Raw genomic sequence first — 19,265 nt, 5'->3', positions numbered from 1 at the left:
AAATAAAACAAATTTAGATTAATGTAATCTCAGTGATGAAGGTATATGATCAAACTTCAGGAAATTAATTTTTTCAGCCTTACATCAGCTCAGCTGTTTTGCATATGCTGGCTTTGGTTGGTTCTGCTCTGTTTTGGGGAATAGATGCTAGTATGTTTTCAATATTTGTTTCATATCTCTGAGATTTACAATTGATATGTATACTTTAATACTTTTGATAACATAATATTTATTCCTAAATCTCTGGGAAGGTGGCCATCAATCCAGTCTTGTGTGGGTAAAGCCCATTTTACGTACATATATATACATGCACATGAAAATATGCGTTTTGTGTTGTGGCTACGGCTCCTCAGTGCTATCTGGAGGCAAAGAACCCACTTAGCAGGATCATGTACACTGGGTAGGAGGACAGCTAGGAGAGAACTGTGGCTCTGCCCCTGACCAGCCTTGTAGGACTGAGGTTCCATTGAATGGCCAAGGCTGGCAGGCTCCTCTGGAGAGGGTCTAGTCCAGCCACCTTCTCAGGGCTGGGCCAGCTACAGCAGCTGCTCAGAGCAACACCCAGCCTGGTGTTGCTCTTTTAATACCTCCACTGATAGAGACGCCACGGTCATTCATGACAATCTGCTCCACTATAGACACATTTTCTTATGTTCAAATGGAATTTCCTTCAGTTTGCACCACTTGTGTCGAGCCCTGTCACATTGTTAGAAAGATCTACTACAGTACTGACATGTCATGACATAGAACAAGATGTGGCTGGACAAGGGGGCCATGCAGAGGTAGGGCAGCGCTTTTCCTGCACCAAGGCCCTTGTTCTAGTTCCTGGAGATGAGAACACAGTTATAGTACATATATAACATAGTACAGTTTAAGCAGGGGTATGATGGAGTCAGGAAGTGGGCATGGACTGTAAAGGGGGATCAAGACCACCCAAGCCCCCCAAAGCTCTCCAACCCATTTCCAGAAAGATCTGAAAGATCGGACTGCGCTTGGTAACTAATTTACATGGAAAGTGAGAAACCTGTCTTCAGGGTGAAGAAAACCTACCCATAGCAAGGTACCCCTCCGAAACCTGGGAACCCCCTAGGACCATGAGCTGGATCAGTGCTGGAATCAGGACTAGTGATCTCTTTTCCTCTTTCTTCCTCTCTCTCATTCTCTGTTCTCCTCTTTAACTCGTCTCTTCCTTTCTCTTTTCCCTTTCACCCTACCCTATATCCAAAACCCACTGCCATGTGCTTTACATAGTAGGTCAGGGACTAACAGAACAATTTCCACGCCAAGTGTGCAAATCACTAATAAAACTTTCTGATAGATTGCGGACCCTGTGGCTTTTGTCGCTCCTTTGGACCACCAGCCTTTAAGAACCTCGGGCGCCCCCTTCTCCCTGCTGGTGGGACATCCCGCCCCGTGGGCCGGGGACAGGAGAGGCTTCGCCGCCGGCGCTCCCGCCCGCCGCGGCTGCAACGCCGCTCGCCGCGGGCGCCGGGAAGGGGAAGAGGTGGAGCGGGGGCGCACTCCGAGCGATCGCGGTGCAGCCCGAGCCATCGCCGCGCCCCGCTCCGCCCGGCCCCTTCCCTTCCCTCACGGCCCGCCCCCCCGCCATGTTGCGGCGGCGGCGGGAGCGGGAGCGGCGGGATCTCGGCACCGCGGGGCGCTCGGAGCATGCGGGGCGCACGGAGCGGGCCGGGCGCGGAGCGGCGTCCCGCGGGCGCGGCCCCCGCGCAGTGGGTGCTCATTGCCCCAGGTAACGCGGCGGGGCCGCTCCGCGGACGGGCGGCTCTGCCGCAGCGCCGGGCTCGCCCGCCCCGGCCGGCTCGGGCACAGGCGGGCGCTCGGCCCCGGGGGCTGGGGCGGCTGCCGGGGCTGCTGCGTGCGGCCCGCCCCGCCCGGCTGTGCTGAGGCCGGGTTGAGACACGGCCCCCGCACCAGGCCCCGCTCGGTACCCGCCCTCCCCTCTCCGGGACCCCGTTTCCCTCGCTGGATCAGTGCGTTTAATTTATGTGTGGCATTAGGGGCTTGCCAAGGGCTCTTGCCACCGATGTCCCTGGTGGGGTCTCGCTGTCCCTCCCCGGAGCTGGCGGCCCGCTTTGCCTCCGTCCCCGCAGTCCCTTCCTGTGTTTTTTGAAGGAACCGGTTTAGCGCCCTAAGCCACAGCTGTCAAACAGACTCCAGTCCTAAGCCGGAGTGAGAACTCCTCAGCTCTTGATTCTGAAGCGGCAGAGCTCCGCACGGCAGCTCTGCAGGTGCAATATCCACTGTGTTCGGGAGGCTTACTCTCTCCCGTGCAGCCCTGGATCAATGGAAGGATGCCTTTGCACCATTACATGTATTTCTGCCTGGTATCAGGTTTAAACAAAGAGATCACAGAATGTTTTGCTGTTAAAGAGGCTGACTGAAACAGGATGTGTTCAAATGCCAAGACATTAAGAGGAAGGAGACATAACTGTCTTTTTCTAGTTTGATTTTTATGGAAATGCGACTTCCGTGATTATCCGTGGGCCAGCTTTGTACTGTGGCTATTTCTTCGCTCGCCCATAGCTGAAAAGTGTTAATAACCAAACCTGATAAAAAGGAGGAGTTCTTTGGAGTAGTTTCCTGGGCTTTGCCTGTGATGATGTGAGAAATGCTGTAAATGGCACCACTGAGGGAAAAGTATAGCAAGAGCTTTTTTTAGCAAAGGTTGAAAGTACGGCAGGAGCTCAATCTTGAGACATGCACCCATAAAGAAACCAGGCTTCTCTAGTTACATAAGAGACAGAACGAATTGTTATGATTTCACTGATTCCTCTCTTCCTCTAGTTTTAAATTTCGGTTCCACTCTTTGGTATCTGACATCCTTGATGCCTAAGAAAGGAATTTATAAAGTGAGGAATTCCTTTTTTTAATATTGACTCTAGGCAGACTAGGATTTGAAGCTGAATCTTGTATTAGATGACTGGCTATGCCAACAGATGTCCATACTGTGCAAATATTTACAAATATGCTTAGCTTATGCATGAGTAGTCAGTTCTGTGCAGTAAGTTAAATTCTTCAGTAAGTGTTTGCAGGATTGGAGCCAGAGCTTGTAACTTCATGAAGCCAGACAGTTTGTATTACCAGTTATGCCAGCACAGCTCTGACAAAATTTATATAGTACTCCAGACCTGTAAGAAAGTTTATTAAGCCTTAGTTGAACTTCAAAGCACATAGTGATTTTTAACAAAAGTCTGTGGCTGATAAATTCAAAACTCCACAGCTGATGAGACTTGCCAGCCAAATGAAGCATTTCACGATTTTAGTTTTGTTTTAGCTTTATTTTCAGAAAAGCTTTTTTAAGTTAATGTGTTGCCGTTTTTCAGAATTTTGCATTTCATAACTGCTCTGTTGAATGAATTGCAGAAGTTTTTCATTGGCTGTTTAGTAGAATGTGTAGTAGGAAGACCTGATTACTTTAAGAAATGAGGATGGCTGCAGTTGGGTGTATGTATCATAATGCCATACATAAAACCAACTGGTGCAGATAAGTACAGGATCTGTTTTTGGATGTGAGTTCAATGCCATTTGTTCCTGAGTCTACTAAAAAAAAGCTTGTCTGATTTAGTATTTAAGGTTATGAAATTACTGCTAACTTCCTTGTTTAAGTACACATTCATATTCTGTTACTTTGCGTGGACAATAAATCGCTGCTCTGCCATGCAGAGCATGTGAGATGGCTGAGGAGACAAATTTCAGTTTTATTTCTTATTTCGTAGTTTTTATATTGGTTTCAGTGTTCTGGAAACAGTTCAGAAACAAGAATTCTCTTCTGTCAGGTAGAACTGCGCATGTTCTTTGTTGAGATCATGATTCTGGCTAGAGGAATGCAGTCAGAGTGGATTTTTTACCAATGGTGTGGACTGGTTTTAGAGGGACAGACTGTCACTTTCTGTAGCAAGTGATTAATTCTGCCCTGTTTCCAGTACTGTAAAAGTTTGGTGATTAGTGGTCCTCTCGTGCCTGTGTATCACAGGACAGAGCTACAAACCAAATGCTCAGCAGTTACTTTGCATGGTTTGTAGAGGTGGGTGAAGGTGGGGAGGGGAAGCACAGTTGACGGAGGCAGTCTTTACCCTCACCAGCCCTTCTGCCACACCAAGACACTCGGGCTGTTTGGCATGGGAGAATTGCACAAAGGGAAGTCTGAGAAGGAAGGGAAAAGGAGAGCCTCAGACAGCTGTATCTGAGCTGACTGCTAAGCAACTTCTGGTTGAGATAGCAAATTTTACCTTTGGAGATGGTAGCCTGCCCTTGGCCTGGAGACAGGTCTTGTGATGGTGGTTTTTTTCCATAAAGATAGGACAATTTGACATGCAAATACAATCATTTTTTTGTTTTTATAAGTGTAATGGTTCCCTGGTTAGGGATTGAATCACCAAGGGCAGGACTAAGAGGGAAGCCAGAACTGGTGGGAGGGGAATTAGGACGTGCTGCTCAGGCAAGGTGAGAAGAGGGTGGTAACCATGTTAATCACTCCAGAAAGGCTGGAAGTTGCTGATGTGCACTGTGCAGCCTTACTGGGGATGTGTAGTGAGAGGCTGAGAAATGGATGTGGGTGGCCAGGAGAGAAAACAATGAACAAACAGTAAGAGGATAGATGGAGGGACTGGTTGTTGTGGAGGAAGGTGAAAGGACAGAAAACTTGGTGATGTTGGTGGCGGTAGAGCTGTGCATGCTGGGCTGGAAACAGAGTCAACCCTTTGGGCCATTTCTGCAGTTGCAGATTAACTGTGCAGTGGATATACAGGCACCAGATTTAGCCTGGGGCAGGCTCGGCTCAGAACTAGCAGTTTATTAGTTCAAGTGCTGTGCCATGTTAACACATCTCTGCTGTTTCCAGAACCAGCTTTGCAGTGCAGCTGCTTTCAGACAGTGTCTGAACTAATAAGTCCTGATGGACCAAGCTGGCTCTGTGTAAACCCACTTGGGTGTTTCTGTGCTGTGCTCTATGTTCCAGGGGATTTTATTAGCTTGGCTGGGAACCTGGGTCTGAGCTTGCTTTGTGCAGAGTAGTTGACGTCGATGGTTAAGAAGACCTCCCAAATCTGGAGCTCTGGAGGAGTCACGGTGCAGAGACACCAAAGTGCAAACAAGGCCTGAAGGACCACACAGGCTTCATTGGTGATGGCTGAGTTTCCAGATAGTGCTTTCCTGCATTTCTAGTGGTAGTTGGGTAATTAAGGCTATTACATTGCACATGTATCCAAGCTCTTTACCTGTGAGGATGTAGAAATTCCTGTACTGGCGTTCTGTTGTTGGTCTAGCTACTGAACAGGTACAAGAGAAAAGTAGTAGCTCTTAGGGATTAAACCTTGGTTCTCTCACGGCTACAAAGTTACTGTAGATGTGCTTTAATAGAGCAGATTCTGTCTGTATTTACTGAGTATCCATGTACTTAAAAAAAAATCCTGCTACTTTTTAATGTGAATGTAGCAAATTCGACCTACCTTTTGAGCTGAGAAATCCTGCTGAGACCCAGCAGTATTTTAAGACTATCTAAACCTAAAGGCAGGGCTTTGGAAAACTCTCAAATACTGTGGTAAAGTCACAATGTCTGACATAGATGTGATCTGGGCTCTCTATAACAAATAAACATTCTTACGTAATGGCTTCGAACTGGTCTTCTCAAAATCACACTATCTGCTTAACAGGAATGGTGTGAAGGACAGTCTCTTTTTCAGTATTCCTCAGGGACAGGTGTTATGTCAGAACTGGAACTATTTATATCCTTCACTGGTTTTAGCAAAGAGGTCAGGAATTGAAGGCAGTTTTCTAAGTGTGGTGTTCCACTCTACACCCAAAGTTAAGACTGATGTATTTAATATGTTCTGTCTTTGTCTGTGTTAGGAAAATAAGTAGGGGTTAGCTGCATGCTGAAAATTATTCTCAACTTTTAATTTTCTGAGCTAAACAAGTTTAGCTGAGCATATTTTTTCAGTCTGCTGTTTTCTTAAACAGTACATTGATTAGCTCTTTCATTGTTTTATGGGAACTGCCATATGAATAGAACTGGAAGGGTTGCAGTGGGGGAGGGAAGTTTAACAATCCTATTATTTTTAGGAATTACTTATTCAAAAATAAAAGGAGCAGTTTCACATTAGACTTGGCAAATTGTTTGAACAAATCTCACGTATGCCAAAAGTCAAATGGAGGCAGAAATAAATGGACTGTGATGCTAAACCGTGGGGCATCAGCACACATTAAATTAATCCTCCATCCTTTCAATTGAGACTGAGGAACTTTTGTCTCCGTGCAGTAACCGAGGAAGTATTTGACTTGAAAATTTTGAGTCATAGTGAGAGAAGGTGTCATAGCAAAAGAAGCTGTAGAATACTTAATTCGTAAGAGTAGTTGGCTTTAAAAACAGAAGTAGGCAGGTTTTGCATTAATTTTTTTCCATCCTTGCACTTTGATACGTGCTTTCATTTAGTGTTTTAAAAAAAGTTCAGTTTATCTGCTACTAAATAGATCACACTGCTAGACTGTTAGGGTGCTTGAATCAAAAATTGTAATGAGTGTCAAAATTGAGCAGAATAATCGAACATTCATACTTCCCAGAATAATCTAGGTAAAGAACTTGGAAATAGTGTTTGCAATAAACAAATATGTATTTTTTTAACAGCTGAGTGAAAACATCAGAAAGCCTATATAAAATATGTGCACATGTTTATATACCTTTTTAATAAGGTGAATGTGAACATGCTTATTTTAGAAGTTAGCACTCTGTGGGCATATTTTACTAAACCTCCCCTTAAACTGGCATTTGCATCTCCTGAACAAAGCCTTTTGCCTGCAGGTAATTTGCACTATTTCTTACATGTCATCTCCTGAAAGGCATACTGAGCTCTGCTGTGAATAAAGCAGATATAACGGGCAAGTGAAGGAGCCAGAAGGAAGCATAGCAAATAAAATAACTGAAAAGAGATGTTTTAATGTGTAACACCATCTCCCACTTCTGCTTTCTGCCATCTGGCTTGGAAGAGACCAACTTATGCCAACTTAGGCCTCTCTGCATATGGGAATAGGGCTGATTCAGCCATTAATACAGCTGCACCAGCACTGACCCTATAAATATTGAGAAGGGAAGTCTGTAGTTTTTATCCTTTCAAGTGATAACCAGTTCTTGAACTTCTCAGGACTGACCTCCCTCAAACTACTAATGTTCTGCCAAGCATCTAAACTTCAGTAATGGATGAATTAGTACTGTCCAAAAACATGAACATGGGGGTTTTTTTGGCTAAGAAGTGAATTGTGCCAGCATAAGAGGAAGCCAAAAGATGCGCTCAGGCTTAAGTCTTAAAATTGAGCTGTATTGCCTAGCTGTGTCCAGGAGAAAAAGACCATTCAAACTGTCAAGTAGCATTTCTTTATGAAGGTGTGGTCAAGGTAGTAGACAGTATTTAGACATTTTTAGATATTGTGTTTTATTGTAGAATGTTCTAAATTATGTCACATTGAACATTGTTGCCTTAGAGCACCAAACAATAAATGCCACGATTACCAAGCTGATAATCCTTCTGTCTTTTACAGTAGGCTTGACAAAAGACCCCTTATTGAAGTAAGTACTATGTACAGTCAAAGGAGTAAGGTGGGGAGGTAACATCAAGTTTACGTAACTGAACAACAATTAAGATTATTTCCAAAAATCAAGTGTGGGCAAGTACATACCCATACCCTCTGTGTAAGCACCTGCAAAATATTGCCTGTTTAAGAGATGAATCGAGCTGTGTTCTGTCAATGCTCCCCAGAATATTGTGAGCCAAGGAAACAACAATGTAGACCTGTGGCTTATCTCCTGCTTTCTCAACTCTGTAAATTCATGTATGATCTGATTTTCTAATTTGTGTGCAGTTGTCAAAGACACCTGTGTCACATGTGGAGTAGGATGTATTCCATACCATGTGCTCCTGACGTGGGTGCTGTCTCTTGTTCCAGTGGGCTTACTGGTGGGATTGAAAGTTACTTACTTCTTCATAGTGGCTGGTTACTTCTCAGCTGAGTGAGTGAACTGAGCTGCCTTGCTGTGAGGCCATGAGATTGCTAGTTTGGGTGGAAAAAAGCAGCAGAGATGCAAAACAAGAAGGGAGCAGAGGTGGAGACCCCTAGGACTGCACTTTTCTGTGGCCTGTGATCTTTGGTCATTTGAAGCTGTTTATGAAACTCTATCCTCAGTCTGTGCATACCTGAATTCATTTATTATTTGCCTGCAATTAATTACCATGTAACTTAGAAAAAAATATGAAAAAATTCAAATGATACAAAGTACTGGATTTATTAGTTATTTTTCCCTGGGCTTTTTTCAGGGCATGCTGCACAACAAAGGACATGGACACTGAATTAAAGCCAGTTTCATGAGGGTTGAGAGTCTAAAAAGAGCACAAATAAAATGTTTATTAGATCTAACCTATCTGTACCCTTAAGCTACATAGTTTAAAGTCTTCCATAAAATGTCTATTTAATGGGCTCCATCATAATGTCTCCATCTGACACACCTTTCATGCACAGTTAGAAGTTAAGAAGGCAATGGAAAAGACTTGTGTAGGTGACGTGTGGTTTAATATCTGTGTTTAAATGAAATCTTAACTTTATATTTCCAGACTTAAATAGTCCTTTTTCTTTGCAGGGTGGTGATGGTTGGGAAATTTGTGCTCTCAGAGGGTTTTTTCCTCTTACGCATTTGACAGATATTTACAGCCTTTTTGCTTGCTTGGCTGGCAGCTTTTTGCATGGGAATTCCATATAACTTGATATTAGTCTGTTATATACAGTATTCTATAAGCATTTGTTAAAAAAGGTGAACAGAGTTTGCATCATCCATATCAGTTTCATAGCTCTTAGTGGGAGTTTTACGCTGGTTTTCAATTTATTTATCTTGTTGTACCAGGTAATGCTTTTTTATGTTACTGACCAGATTCATTAGTGCCTCATCTCTATCCATTGTGGAAGAAATGATTGCTAGAAATCCTTTGAAAGCTGGTTCATTTTCACTTTGTTGTGTTTATCTGTTTTATGGATTTTCCTGGTTGTATGTCTGACTTCCATGAACCACAACAATCTTTTCTCCTTTTCTTCAGCTGCCTCCTGGAACTGTCTGTGTTCTGTCTTCCCAGACAGTTTAAAGAGTGGCTTGCTAGCTGAGATGCCTCCTTGAGACAGGATTAATTGAGCCCCTCTGTACCCTTCTATCAGTTTTTCTATATCACTTTCATGTATGTTGTCCTAGGAGGAAATCATGCTGTAATGACATGTGTTAGTAAGCTGACCTGACTGAGGGTCACTGTTGGCAGAGAGTGTACTGTTCAGAAAAGTCTTACCTTTCTCCCCCCAGGTATTCTTGTAGATGAACAAATTTCCCAGGGCTGAGCTATGGGAACTGTTACAATAAGCATGGTGGAAATAATCTGATGTTTTCCTTTAGAATTTCAAGAAACAGCTCTTCCTGTAATGTTACTTTTTTCTGTTTATTTTCTGTAAGGTGATTTATTATCTGGAGGTGAACCTTAAAATTGAAAAAAAAAATCCCAGCCTAGTTTAACTCTCAGTTTTGCTTGAAAATAGCTACAGTGCTGCTTTCTAAGAAGTCTGTATTTACTTAGCTATAAGAGATCCTTGCTGAAATACAAGGACTGATAAATGTAATGGCATTAAAGAAATCCAGTTACCTTTCCTGGCTAAAGTCCAGAACACAAATAAGTTAGGTTTGGACACCTAACATCAAAAATCCCTTGCTCAGCATTTTCCTAGTCCTGAAGTATTTAAATTCAGATAAATAGGGCCTTCTTTGCCCTTAAGGCCGTATTAATACTGCCTCCAGTTTTCCAAGCAGGCATTCTCCCAATTGCCTCTTTTTTTTGTCTGCCAACTTGACATATAGTAAAGCCAATCTATAACAAAAATATACTTCAGATGCCCCTGGAAATGGAGTGGAATATTGCCTGCATTTCGAGGAAATTGAATGTTAAAGAAACTCAAAGAAACCACTTTTGCCTTTGCCCGGTCCTTCCCCTTCTCCTTGTGTGTGTGCATGTCCCTTCAGGCAAACTATTTTCCGTGGCAGCTGTGTGGAGAGTGTGATGTACACTCTGATCCCATCCCCATGAGATACTGGGACAGGAGCCTGCAACTCAGACTGCTTTGTTAGGGTTTGATCCCTGCTGCCCTCTGTGTGGGGGTGAACCCCTTGGAACCTGTGGAGCACCAAAGAACTCCGTGGGCAGAGCTGGGCTGCTCCTCGTGTGGGGAAGAGCTCCTGGCAGGGCCAGAGGGGTGGAGAAGAGGGTGCTGAGCCTGGGATAGCATGGGGCAGGCCTGGCTGGAGGAGGGTGGTTATCTGGGTTGGGAAGGTAGAGGATTGGTGAGGGAGAGAAGGGGCACGGTATCCCTTGGGTTTGTTAGTGCTCCCTACCTATAGGTGTCTCCCAGGCTTAGCAGAGATGGATAAATTCAGTGTGTTACTAGCAGGTTAGGAAGAGAACATCTCAACCCAGTAAAGATGCAAATGTCATTAAAAACAGCAAAAAATGAGGAAGGATTGTCGACTTCATTGCTGACAAGATGCAACTTCAGGCTCAGCTGGACTCGTTCCCAGGGTTCATCAGTCTATGCATGAAGAAAGCAGAGCAAGTGAGCGCTGAAAGTTCCTTTGGGGTTTTTTTGTTTTGCTTTTTGTTTTAAATTTTGAAACTCACATTTACTGTGTATATTTTAACATGTTCATGTGAAACACATCAAAGTAAACACATGCAGTGTGTTTCTTTCACTATCATTAATCACTTCAGTGTTTTAAAAAGTAACAAAAAATACACTAATGTTAAACTGTGGTCAAGAATTGAAATATACACAGCTCTAGAAACTGGAATGTTGCCTTTGCCAGGGCAAATGTAGCTTGACAACCACGCGTTCATGTATCAGCATATGAGGCAAGTCTGGTTAGCAAATACGGACTTTTTCCATTTAAAGCCTTCAACTTATATTGAAACTTTTTGAAGCACTTTTTCAAGCCACCTGAAGACTCAGTTAAGTATTAAAAGGAAGAAAATGACTTACAATTCTCTGAACATCTCTGAGAATTATTACCCTCCCACACTTCTATCACTAAACACAGTTGTTTTTTGTGTCCTGCATATGTTTTTAACTGGGCAACCTCTGTTGGTGACACAACTGAATAACAAGGAGTGGATATGAAGGTTGAGAGTTATTTGGGCCTTCTTTTTTCTTTTTTCTTTTTTCTTTTTTCTTTTTTCTTTTTTCTTTTTTCTTTTTTCTTTTTTCTTTTTTCTTTTTTCTTTTTTCTTTTTTCTTTTTTCTTTTTTCTTTTTTCTTTTTTCTTTTTTCTTTTTTCTTTTTTCTTTTTTCTTTTTTCTTTTTTCTTTTTTCTTTTTTCTTTTTTCTTTTTTCTTTTTTCTTTTTTCTTTTTCCTTTTTCCTTTTTCCTTTTTTCTTTTTCCTTTTTCCTTTTTTCTTTTTTCTTTTCTTTTTTTCTTTTTTTCTTTTTTTTTTTTGCCCACGAGGTGTTAGTGAACAAGCCAAGTGTGAGAAGTCACTTGTCCTTTAAAGATATGTTGGGCTTTCAGCCAGAGTGGAGGACAGCTAGTTTTAGTTGTTCCTACTTCCCTGTTTGCCAAAGAATTGTGCCAGCTCCCTCTTCCCAAACCTGCTGGATGTTACTGAAAGGGGAAGGACAATATGGCACTTATGCTTCTTTGAATAATCATGCAGTCTGCCTCTACTGCTCCTCTCTGCTTTCCTCAGCAGCACCATAACACAAACGTCAGCCTGATCTCTCTCAGTCCATCCTCTGGGGTCTGGATACTCATTATATATGTGAAATGTTTTAGTAATTTTCCTTGTTCTGATGTGTGCCTGTATGAAAGGAATTGGGGCAGAACTGGCAGTGTGCAGGCTAAGAAAGATGATGCTGTCATGGTGCTCTTTACTGAGATGTGGGAAGTTGTTTTCATAAATATAAGTTAGACTTCCCCTACAAAGAGAAGTTGGCTAGAATATAATTAACTGGGGATACTTATAGAAGTGGTTTTTTTGTACTTGAGTCAGCATCCTTGTGGTAGCTGTTTCCTTACTTTTTCAGTTTCACAGAAAAAATTATACTTTTGTGGCTCTGCTTTTTGTCTTCTGTTTGTTCAAAGATACAGGAAAGAGAATAACTGTAAGGGACTTCAGCCAGAGGTGCTGCATTCTCTCAGCTTTTTTTTCTTGTGAGGGGAATTAAAAGCAGTCTTTATTTTTCAGGTTTATACATAACAGATAAATAAGTGTGCATGTTTTTTGCAGATGTAAGAACTAGAATAGGCTAATTCCTGCATAATCTGACTTTGTGAAAGCTCTAAAGGATAGTTCTTCCCACGTTCGTTTTACCTTTTGCAATTTCTTAATGTCCATGTTGTGCTTGGCCTAACTAACCAAAGCATTCTCATTGTCTTTGTGACTAATCAGGGCAGCATATCAGTTCATCTTACTTAACTGGGATGTCAAATTTAGGAGCTCTCTTGCCTGAAGGCTCTCTAGGGGGAAGTGGTTTTCAAAATCTAAATATCCCCAGGTGCATATCTTTCCTGTGACAGATAGAGAGTGCCAGGAAGTCTGGAATCATAATTTAAGTGCCTCGATCAGGTACAATGAATTTGGGCTGAGGCATATAATTTCTAGGCAGATGTGTGTGTGTTTTCAAAAAGTGTCAATCCAATTAATTCTGAATGTCTTGGAGAAGCAGATGTGAAATACTTCACAGTTTTACCAGTTTGTAACTTTTTCCTCTCCCCCTGCAGAGGCTGCTATTGACCCCCCCAAGACACCTGACAGCGAACCCGTGTTTACAAAACTGCGCAACCCAAGCACAGGCAAGTTCTGGAGCTGTGACATGAGCCTCCAAAAATTCTGGTTGATTTTTCTCCACCACCAAAAGATTCATATTTCGCAAAGCTGAAATAATGATGATAGGTACAAGTTTTAAGTGCCAACGAGACTGCTGGTTTGGCCAGATGGTTAATGCTGTGTGAACATTTAGGATTTCTTTTATAATTTTAATTGGTTGAACTGTTTATTCATCAGGAATATTGGCAGCACAAAAAAGGGGTGTAATTTGAATTCTGTTTTTAAGTGCATTCGTTTTGGGGAGCTTACAGTGTTGGGTGTTGAGTTCAAGTTTTTTTTAAATCCAAATTTAGGCTTCTTAGCATTCATCTTATGCTATAAAATAAATAGAGTTAGAAGAAGTGATTCAGTTGTACTTACCAAGCTTTTTGGGTCTTTTCAGTTTTAAATCTAATTTTCTTTTCCTGGCCCAGATCGAGGTGTCTCTTTTGTTCCTAACAGAGGATGAGGCACTTTGAATTCAAAATACATTGGAAAGACCAGCAAATGCTGGCAATACAATGATACCACTATCCCATGGCTTCTTTCTTCTAGTCAGATTGTTCTTTTTGTCGAGGATTTGTAATTGTTCTATGATTAATTGATACTTGGAATATGTAATACTGCAACAGAAACTTGCAGTAAGCCTTTATTAGGGTTAACATTCTGTTTGAAAAACATTTTTCATGCTGGTTTTTTTCTTTGCGTAAGCTTGTTTCTCTTCCATAGATTACAGTTTTATAGTTTTGGTCTGAAATTGACTGTTTGTATTTATATATATTTACATATATGTGTGTATCTGAGTCTTCAGATGCGTTTTAGTGTCACAATATAGGAACCGTACTTGTTCTTGAAAGAGGGAAATGGTCAAAAATAATAATACAGAATGTAAAATCACTTACTCATCATGTTACCTGTTTCTTGATGGCTCAGTTTTACAGTGGGAATATAAAGCCAAATGTATTTTCCTCCTGTGTTATTATTTCCTGCTGTAGCATATTGACTTTGTAGTTTGTTATGTTTTTAAAAGCATAGATGTTAATTTGTTTTTCTCTGTGTAAGAAGAGATCTGTTTACCTTGTAGAAGCAGAGATCTTGGGAAAGTTTGCTGGGGAAAACCTAAAGTGCAATGATTGCCTGGGTGTGTTCCTGTAGAATTTACTGGACCTTATTTATAGGCCTGCATAGACTTTCAGTTATGTAGCCTGTTATAAATACAAAGTCTGAAAATGGAAGAACTGAGAACACACTATTAATGTATTTTCCTTACCTTTGGGTCTAACAGATGAATTGTTGATGCCAGATGCTGTGTAAGTAGGCACTGAAGGACTCAGCACACTATAGAATTCATACTAATCACTTTATTGAATAAAAGCATGCTTCATCCTTTATATAGACAGGTGAAAAGGACAAAATTTCTATCCCTTACAAAGACTATAAAGTAGGATCAGGCTGCAATTCGGAAGCATCGGTGAGCAAAGCTGCCTGGGTTCTCTCTCCATCTCCTGGAGTTCCTGTGTCACATTACTGTAGGGAACCTGTGGTGACTGTCCTATAGCATAATGACATAAATTAAGGAGCTGTACTTAGGTAATAAGAAGAGTCCTTTTCCCAGGATTTCGTGGCTCACCACTGGATTTGGCTACCACACTCACTGGTAGGAGTCTTGAGTTTTTCAGTCAGCACTTCTGTGAGTAGTTTGATATGGTGCTGATCAAACTGTGGTGTAGACCCTTGTTGAGGGTGCACATGGTAATGGTTTAAACCTCTGCTCCCCCTTATGACTACTCGTTGCTCCTCTCCTCCCCTACCCAAAAGGAAAATTATCATAGTACTGAAATTATATCCTTAAGTGAGCTTAAACATCTGGTCAGCCTTTTGGATAAAGGGGAAAAAATGCATTATCAGTCATTTTTGGGAATTCGTGTGTCTGCCCATTTTCGCTGACCTCCCTCCACACCTGGGGGTGTCTGCAGACTGAGAAGAGCAGTGCTGATGTCAGCTTTCAGGGCTTACACTGAGGCTTCTCTGAGCCAGCCCATGATCTGCAAGTCACTGCAGCTTTACAATTTATGTGCTCTGAGCAGGCAGCCCTCCTGTAGCTGCTCTTGTTTCTTGAAGATGGATTGATAACCAAGATAGAAGCTGTCCAACCAACAGACTCAGCTGACCACATTTCAGTGGCCCCTTCTGCAGCTGTGGCAACTTCCCATTTCAGATGTGGAAAATGCCAGTCCTGTTTGCAATGTGTTTGTCACCCTTTCATTGTAACCCAAAACTAATGTGAAATGGTAGAGCTGTGTTATGGGATGACGTAAAATAAAGCTTTCCTTTTCTTTCCCAACTATTAAGGTTCTGATGGGCACTTCAAACCAACTTCTTCTACCTTCCTTGTTTACTTCATGTGTCTTCCCATACAGAGTCATCACAATTCCTTTTGGTGCATAAAAAAAAGAGTATTTCAGATTCTCCATGAAAGGTTTGAGACTTTTGTTCCCGTAACCCAGATATCCTCAAGACAAACATGATGGAAGGAGAGGGAATTCTCTTGTTTTCCACCTTCCCCCTTCACTGCAGAAAAAAGCTGATTTCTTGAGTGATTTTGATTTGGGTTTGGATCAAAGGCTTTGTGTTGTAAGATGAACTATTCACACATCTTATTTATTGATTCAAATTCAGTTTAGTTTATAGAGCTGGTAAATGAACATCTGTATATAATAGTGTTTTTTGTCTGAGCTCTCTTTGTAGTGAGTTTATGTAGACTGTGTGTATGTTTGTGTGTCTGTATGTATATAAGGCACATTCTTCAAACATATTGGGTATTCTTTTGATTTTTCTGAAAGCTTACAAACACAAACCAGATTTCTTTTCAACAGGGGAAGCAACCCTTTACTTATTCAATAGTGGTGCACAGCAGCTGTTTGAAGTAAAAGCTTTTCACGAGGAACGTCGTTCCTGGTTTATAGGTCAGACTGTTCAACAAGGTGAGTTGGATAATGTGTCTTTCCCCTATCTTTAACCAATGTTTGTGTACACACCTTCCCTCTCTCTTCTAGTAAATTTGCAGGTGTTTTTCTTAGTTGTTTTGAGACATGCTGCATCATATCCCCACCTTCTGATAGACTCATTTGCCATATGGATTTAGCCAGGGCTGGAGGCTTTGTTATTTCTCTTTAAAAGGTTGCCTTTGGCAGCCTCAATTAGACAGATGTTCATTTGTCATTTTTTGAAGGGGGAAGGAGGGGTAAGTAATTCAATTGTGTTTAAACTGAAGTGCCATAAAATAGTTAGCTTTCCTTGTCAATCACACCAGCAAGTCCTCTGTGTACGTTAATATGTATTATCCTGAGGGAAGGAAAGAAAGGGCTGGAGGGCCCTAGCTAGCTGAGCAAAGTGGTGTTAGAGCTCCAAGCACTGGAATGTACGGCCTTGCGTTCTTTACATTACCTCTGCAGGCCCCAGCCCAAGTGCTGGGTTCTCAGGAGAGGCCTGCTCTCTGGAGCTGCCATTTCAGTGTTTTCCCCTAAGGGAGCTGGTCTGTACTACCCTGGACATTCCCTGATCCTGCTCACCTTTCTGATAGTGAGGAGGAGACTTGTGTAACTTGCTTGTGACGGCTTTCACAATCCCTTTTCAGTAAGGATGGTTTTGTAGCAGTGTTTCTCTGCCAGCATGTCCACAGACCAGTCCATATCCATAAGTATTAATTCAGGAGATTAAGGTATATTTATTTTATTCCTTTTCATTAGAGAAAAGTCCATTTATAGTAATAAATAAAAGCAGCCCTTCCAGACATATGCCTTCTTTAACAGTAATATCCCAAAGTGTGTGCTAACTTTTAAACATCCTCTGCAGGCACATAAAGCAATGCAAGCAGTATGTCTCTGAGCTTTTCCCTGCTCTGTCTTGGGGGTGAGCCAACAGCCTGGGTCTGCTCCCTGCTCCCAATTAGGTCCACGTTGTATTCTCTCTCTCCCTTTCTAACCTTTATTTTGCCCCTTGGAAAACAGTTGCCTTAAGAAATCATACCCTCAGTTTTCTTTAAAAAATACGGTGGAAAAATGGTTCCTAAATGTTAGGGCTGCTGTATCTCTGAACTGGTCAGAAGAAGAACAACACAAAAAAAATCCGTGTGTTTGCAGTTAAAACAAATTACCTAGTTATCTGCAGAGAGGCGCAGAGGTCTTTATACACCTCTGCTGAGTCTGAATCTTTATAACAAACAAAAACAAACCTCCTGGAGATTTGGTGGAAAGCATTTAAAGGGAAGCTTTGGGAAAGTGACTAGTGGGTTTTTTTCCCTTCCGATTTCAGTTTCAAAGCTTTTGTGTTTGTAAGTAGTCCTGATGCTTGCTTTGCCTCACAAGGGAGCATCATGTTGGTAATACACATGGTAGGTTGCATATCAGCTCTGCCCAAACCACATTCTTCTCACATGATCTTTTGTTAGTTTTAGGGCCATCATAATAGGATTTACTTTTCTTTAATTATCTTAATCATGTGATTTAAAACAAAAAAACCTACATTTATTTGCTTTTGGTTTGCTAATTACTGTCAAATTGTCATCAATTATTTGGTCTCATTAGTGAATTTCCTTGATGTTACATTGTTTCCAATTATGTGCAGTTATACAAAAAGCCTGACTAAGCCATTGTCCTTACAATGAACTCCAGATGGGCAGAGGTGTCTGTTTCAATGGGAGACCAAGTTTTTCCTTTGTGTGTAACCTTGAATGCAACACACCGAGCCATGTTTTCTGATCTAAGTTTATTTTGTTCCATTAGGAGACTGCATCAGATTCTCCCTTCACAGATGAAGGCAGCTCTCACTTAACTGGCCCTTGAAATTCTTTCTTGTCCTGCCTATGGCTTCTGCCAGCTCAGTGTTGCCTTGCCCAGTGTTAGAGGTGGAGTATTGCTGAGAGGTTTAGATTTAGATTGCTGATACTAGGGATCTGGGATCTCTAGTATCCCAAACCAAATTCTGTTGCCCCCAAATCTGCCAATAGAGGGCACCTTCAATTTTGCTGGTTTTAATACAATCCAGAAAAAAGGCAAAACTCAAGAGTACATGAAGCAGAGGTCCTGAAGTGGGGCTTGTGCTTTGGTTTGGCAGGGTATAGAGAACTGAGTTATCTCTGTATTTTTAATATAAAATTACAAATACAATTTTTCTGTTTGTTTTATTAAAACATTGGGATATTTAAAAAAATTGTTCACACTCCTAAAGCCCCCAAAAGTCAGTATATTGTGTAAGCTTACTTTTGCATGTCTGTCACCTAGATGGGCGCCTGCTGTTCGTTACACCAATGGACCCCTTATTTCTGATACTTTACTACCTCATAAAGGCAGACAAAGAGGTAAGCCTGCTTTATTTTTTCCTCTGGAATTCTCAGGAGAAAACATTTCTGACTTCCGTTCTGCAGAAGTTATGTTAATTTTACAAAGAGTGGCTTCCATAATAGTGGAAATTTAATTTGCATTTAAAGCAGAGTTGTCTTAATACCTAGAAGTATTTTTGTTTGCATCAAGGTTTTTGGTCGGTAAATTATGTTACAAGAGTCAGCTTTCAATCTCAACAAGCACTAATCACCTACTTTTTTACAAGAAGAGAATCTCTTCTGTCTTTTTGTGAGAGCCTGTCCCAGAACTATTGAATTTAAAATGCTGTCATGTTATCAGATCAAAACAAACTAGTGCCCTTTCTGAGGCATCAGTAAAATGGTTATTTTGGGAAAGAAGGGAAAAAGAGAGAAAAATTTAGATGCTAGGGAGGAGGAAGGAGAAACATTTCTGTGGCAGTTTGAACTTGAAAGGAAACAACATTTGTAGAAATGCCATATCATAGAACAGCAATGGGATGATCAAGTAGCCAAGAGCTGTGTAATTTAAAAATGGTTTCATTAATTTATTGTGGGTATAGCAAAACCTCACCTAAATTTCTGAAATATGTCAAAAGTCATAGGCAAATTTACTGATTTTTTTATAAGCAGCCTGTGAAAAAAGGGGCACAAAATAAAATGGAAATGTTGGGGGATTTTGGGGGGTTTTTTTGCTTGCTTTTTTGTTTTTTTGGAGAAAATGGTTTCACTTTATGCATCCTGGGAATTTTTGTTTTAAAAGAATTTCTACAAGGTTGCTTGCTATTTTCTGGTTTGCACTGCACGTGGAGAATGCAAGAGAACAATTTTCTTATTGTGAAGAAATAAAGTCTTCCTATAACTTTGTAATAATTACTTACTGTTCTGTAATGATTTTTTAACTATTTAAGGTATAGGATGTGCAGATGTATTCTGTATTTCTGTAGTCAGGATGGTCCATCAGAAGAGGTCATTCCACAAGCAGTTCAGCTTGTTCCCTGGGCACTGCACTCTGA

General features: G+C 41.3%; 1 protein-coding gene across 4 annotated transcripts in view; it reads left to right on the top strand.

The window, feature by feature from the left end:
• Positions 1 to 1,576: 1,576 nt before the first annotated feature.
• Positions 1,577 to 19,265, top strand: part of RNASEH2B (ribonuclease H2 subunit B) — a 43,438-nt gene continuing 25,749 nt past the window's right edge. For 3 of the 4 annotated variants that reach the window (XM_063392051.1, XM_063392049.1, XM_063392050.1), the window contains exons 1-4: positions 1,577 to 1,750; positions 12,806 to 12,877; positions 15,767 to 15,874; positions 18,173 to 18,249. In XM_063392051.1, the coding sequence (XP_063248121.1) occupies positions 1,669 to 1,750; positions 12,806 to 12,877; positions 15,767 to 15,874; positions 18,173 to 18,249 (339 nt within the window). In that variant the 5' untranslated portion in view covers positions 1,577 to 1,668. The remainder of the gene's footprint in view (positions 1,751 to 12,805; positions 12,878 to 15,766; positions 15,875 to 18,172; positions 18,250 to 19,265) is intronic. The other variant, XM_063392048.1, reaches the window with a different exon arrangement.

Source organism: Prinia subflava, chromosome 3, assembly GCF_021018805.1.
Source record: "Prinia subflava isolate CZ2003 ecotype Zambia chromosome 3, Cam_Psub_1.2, whole genome shotgun sequence".
Taxonomy (NCBI): Eukaryota; Metazoa; Chordata; class Aves; order Passeriformes; family Cisticolidae; genus Prinia; species Prinia subflava.
The sequence above is the reverse complement of the archived record's forward strand: the minus strand, read 5'-3'. Positions and strand labels throughout refer to the sequence as shown.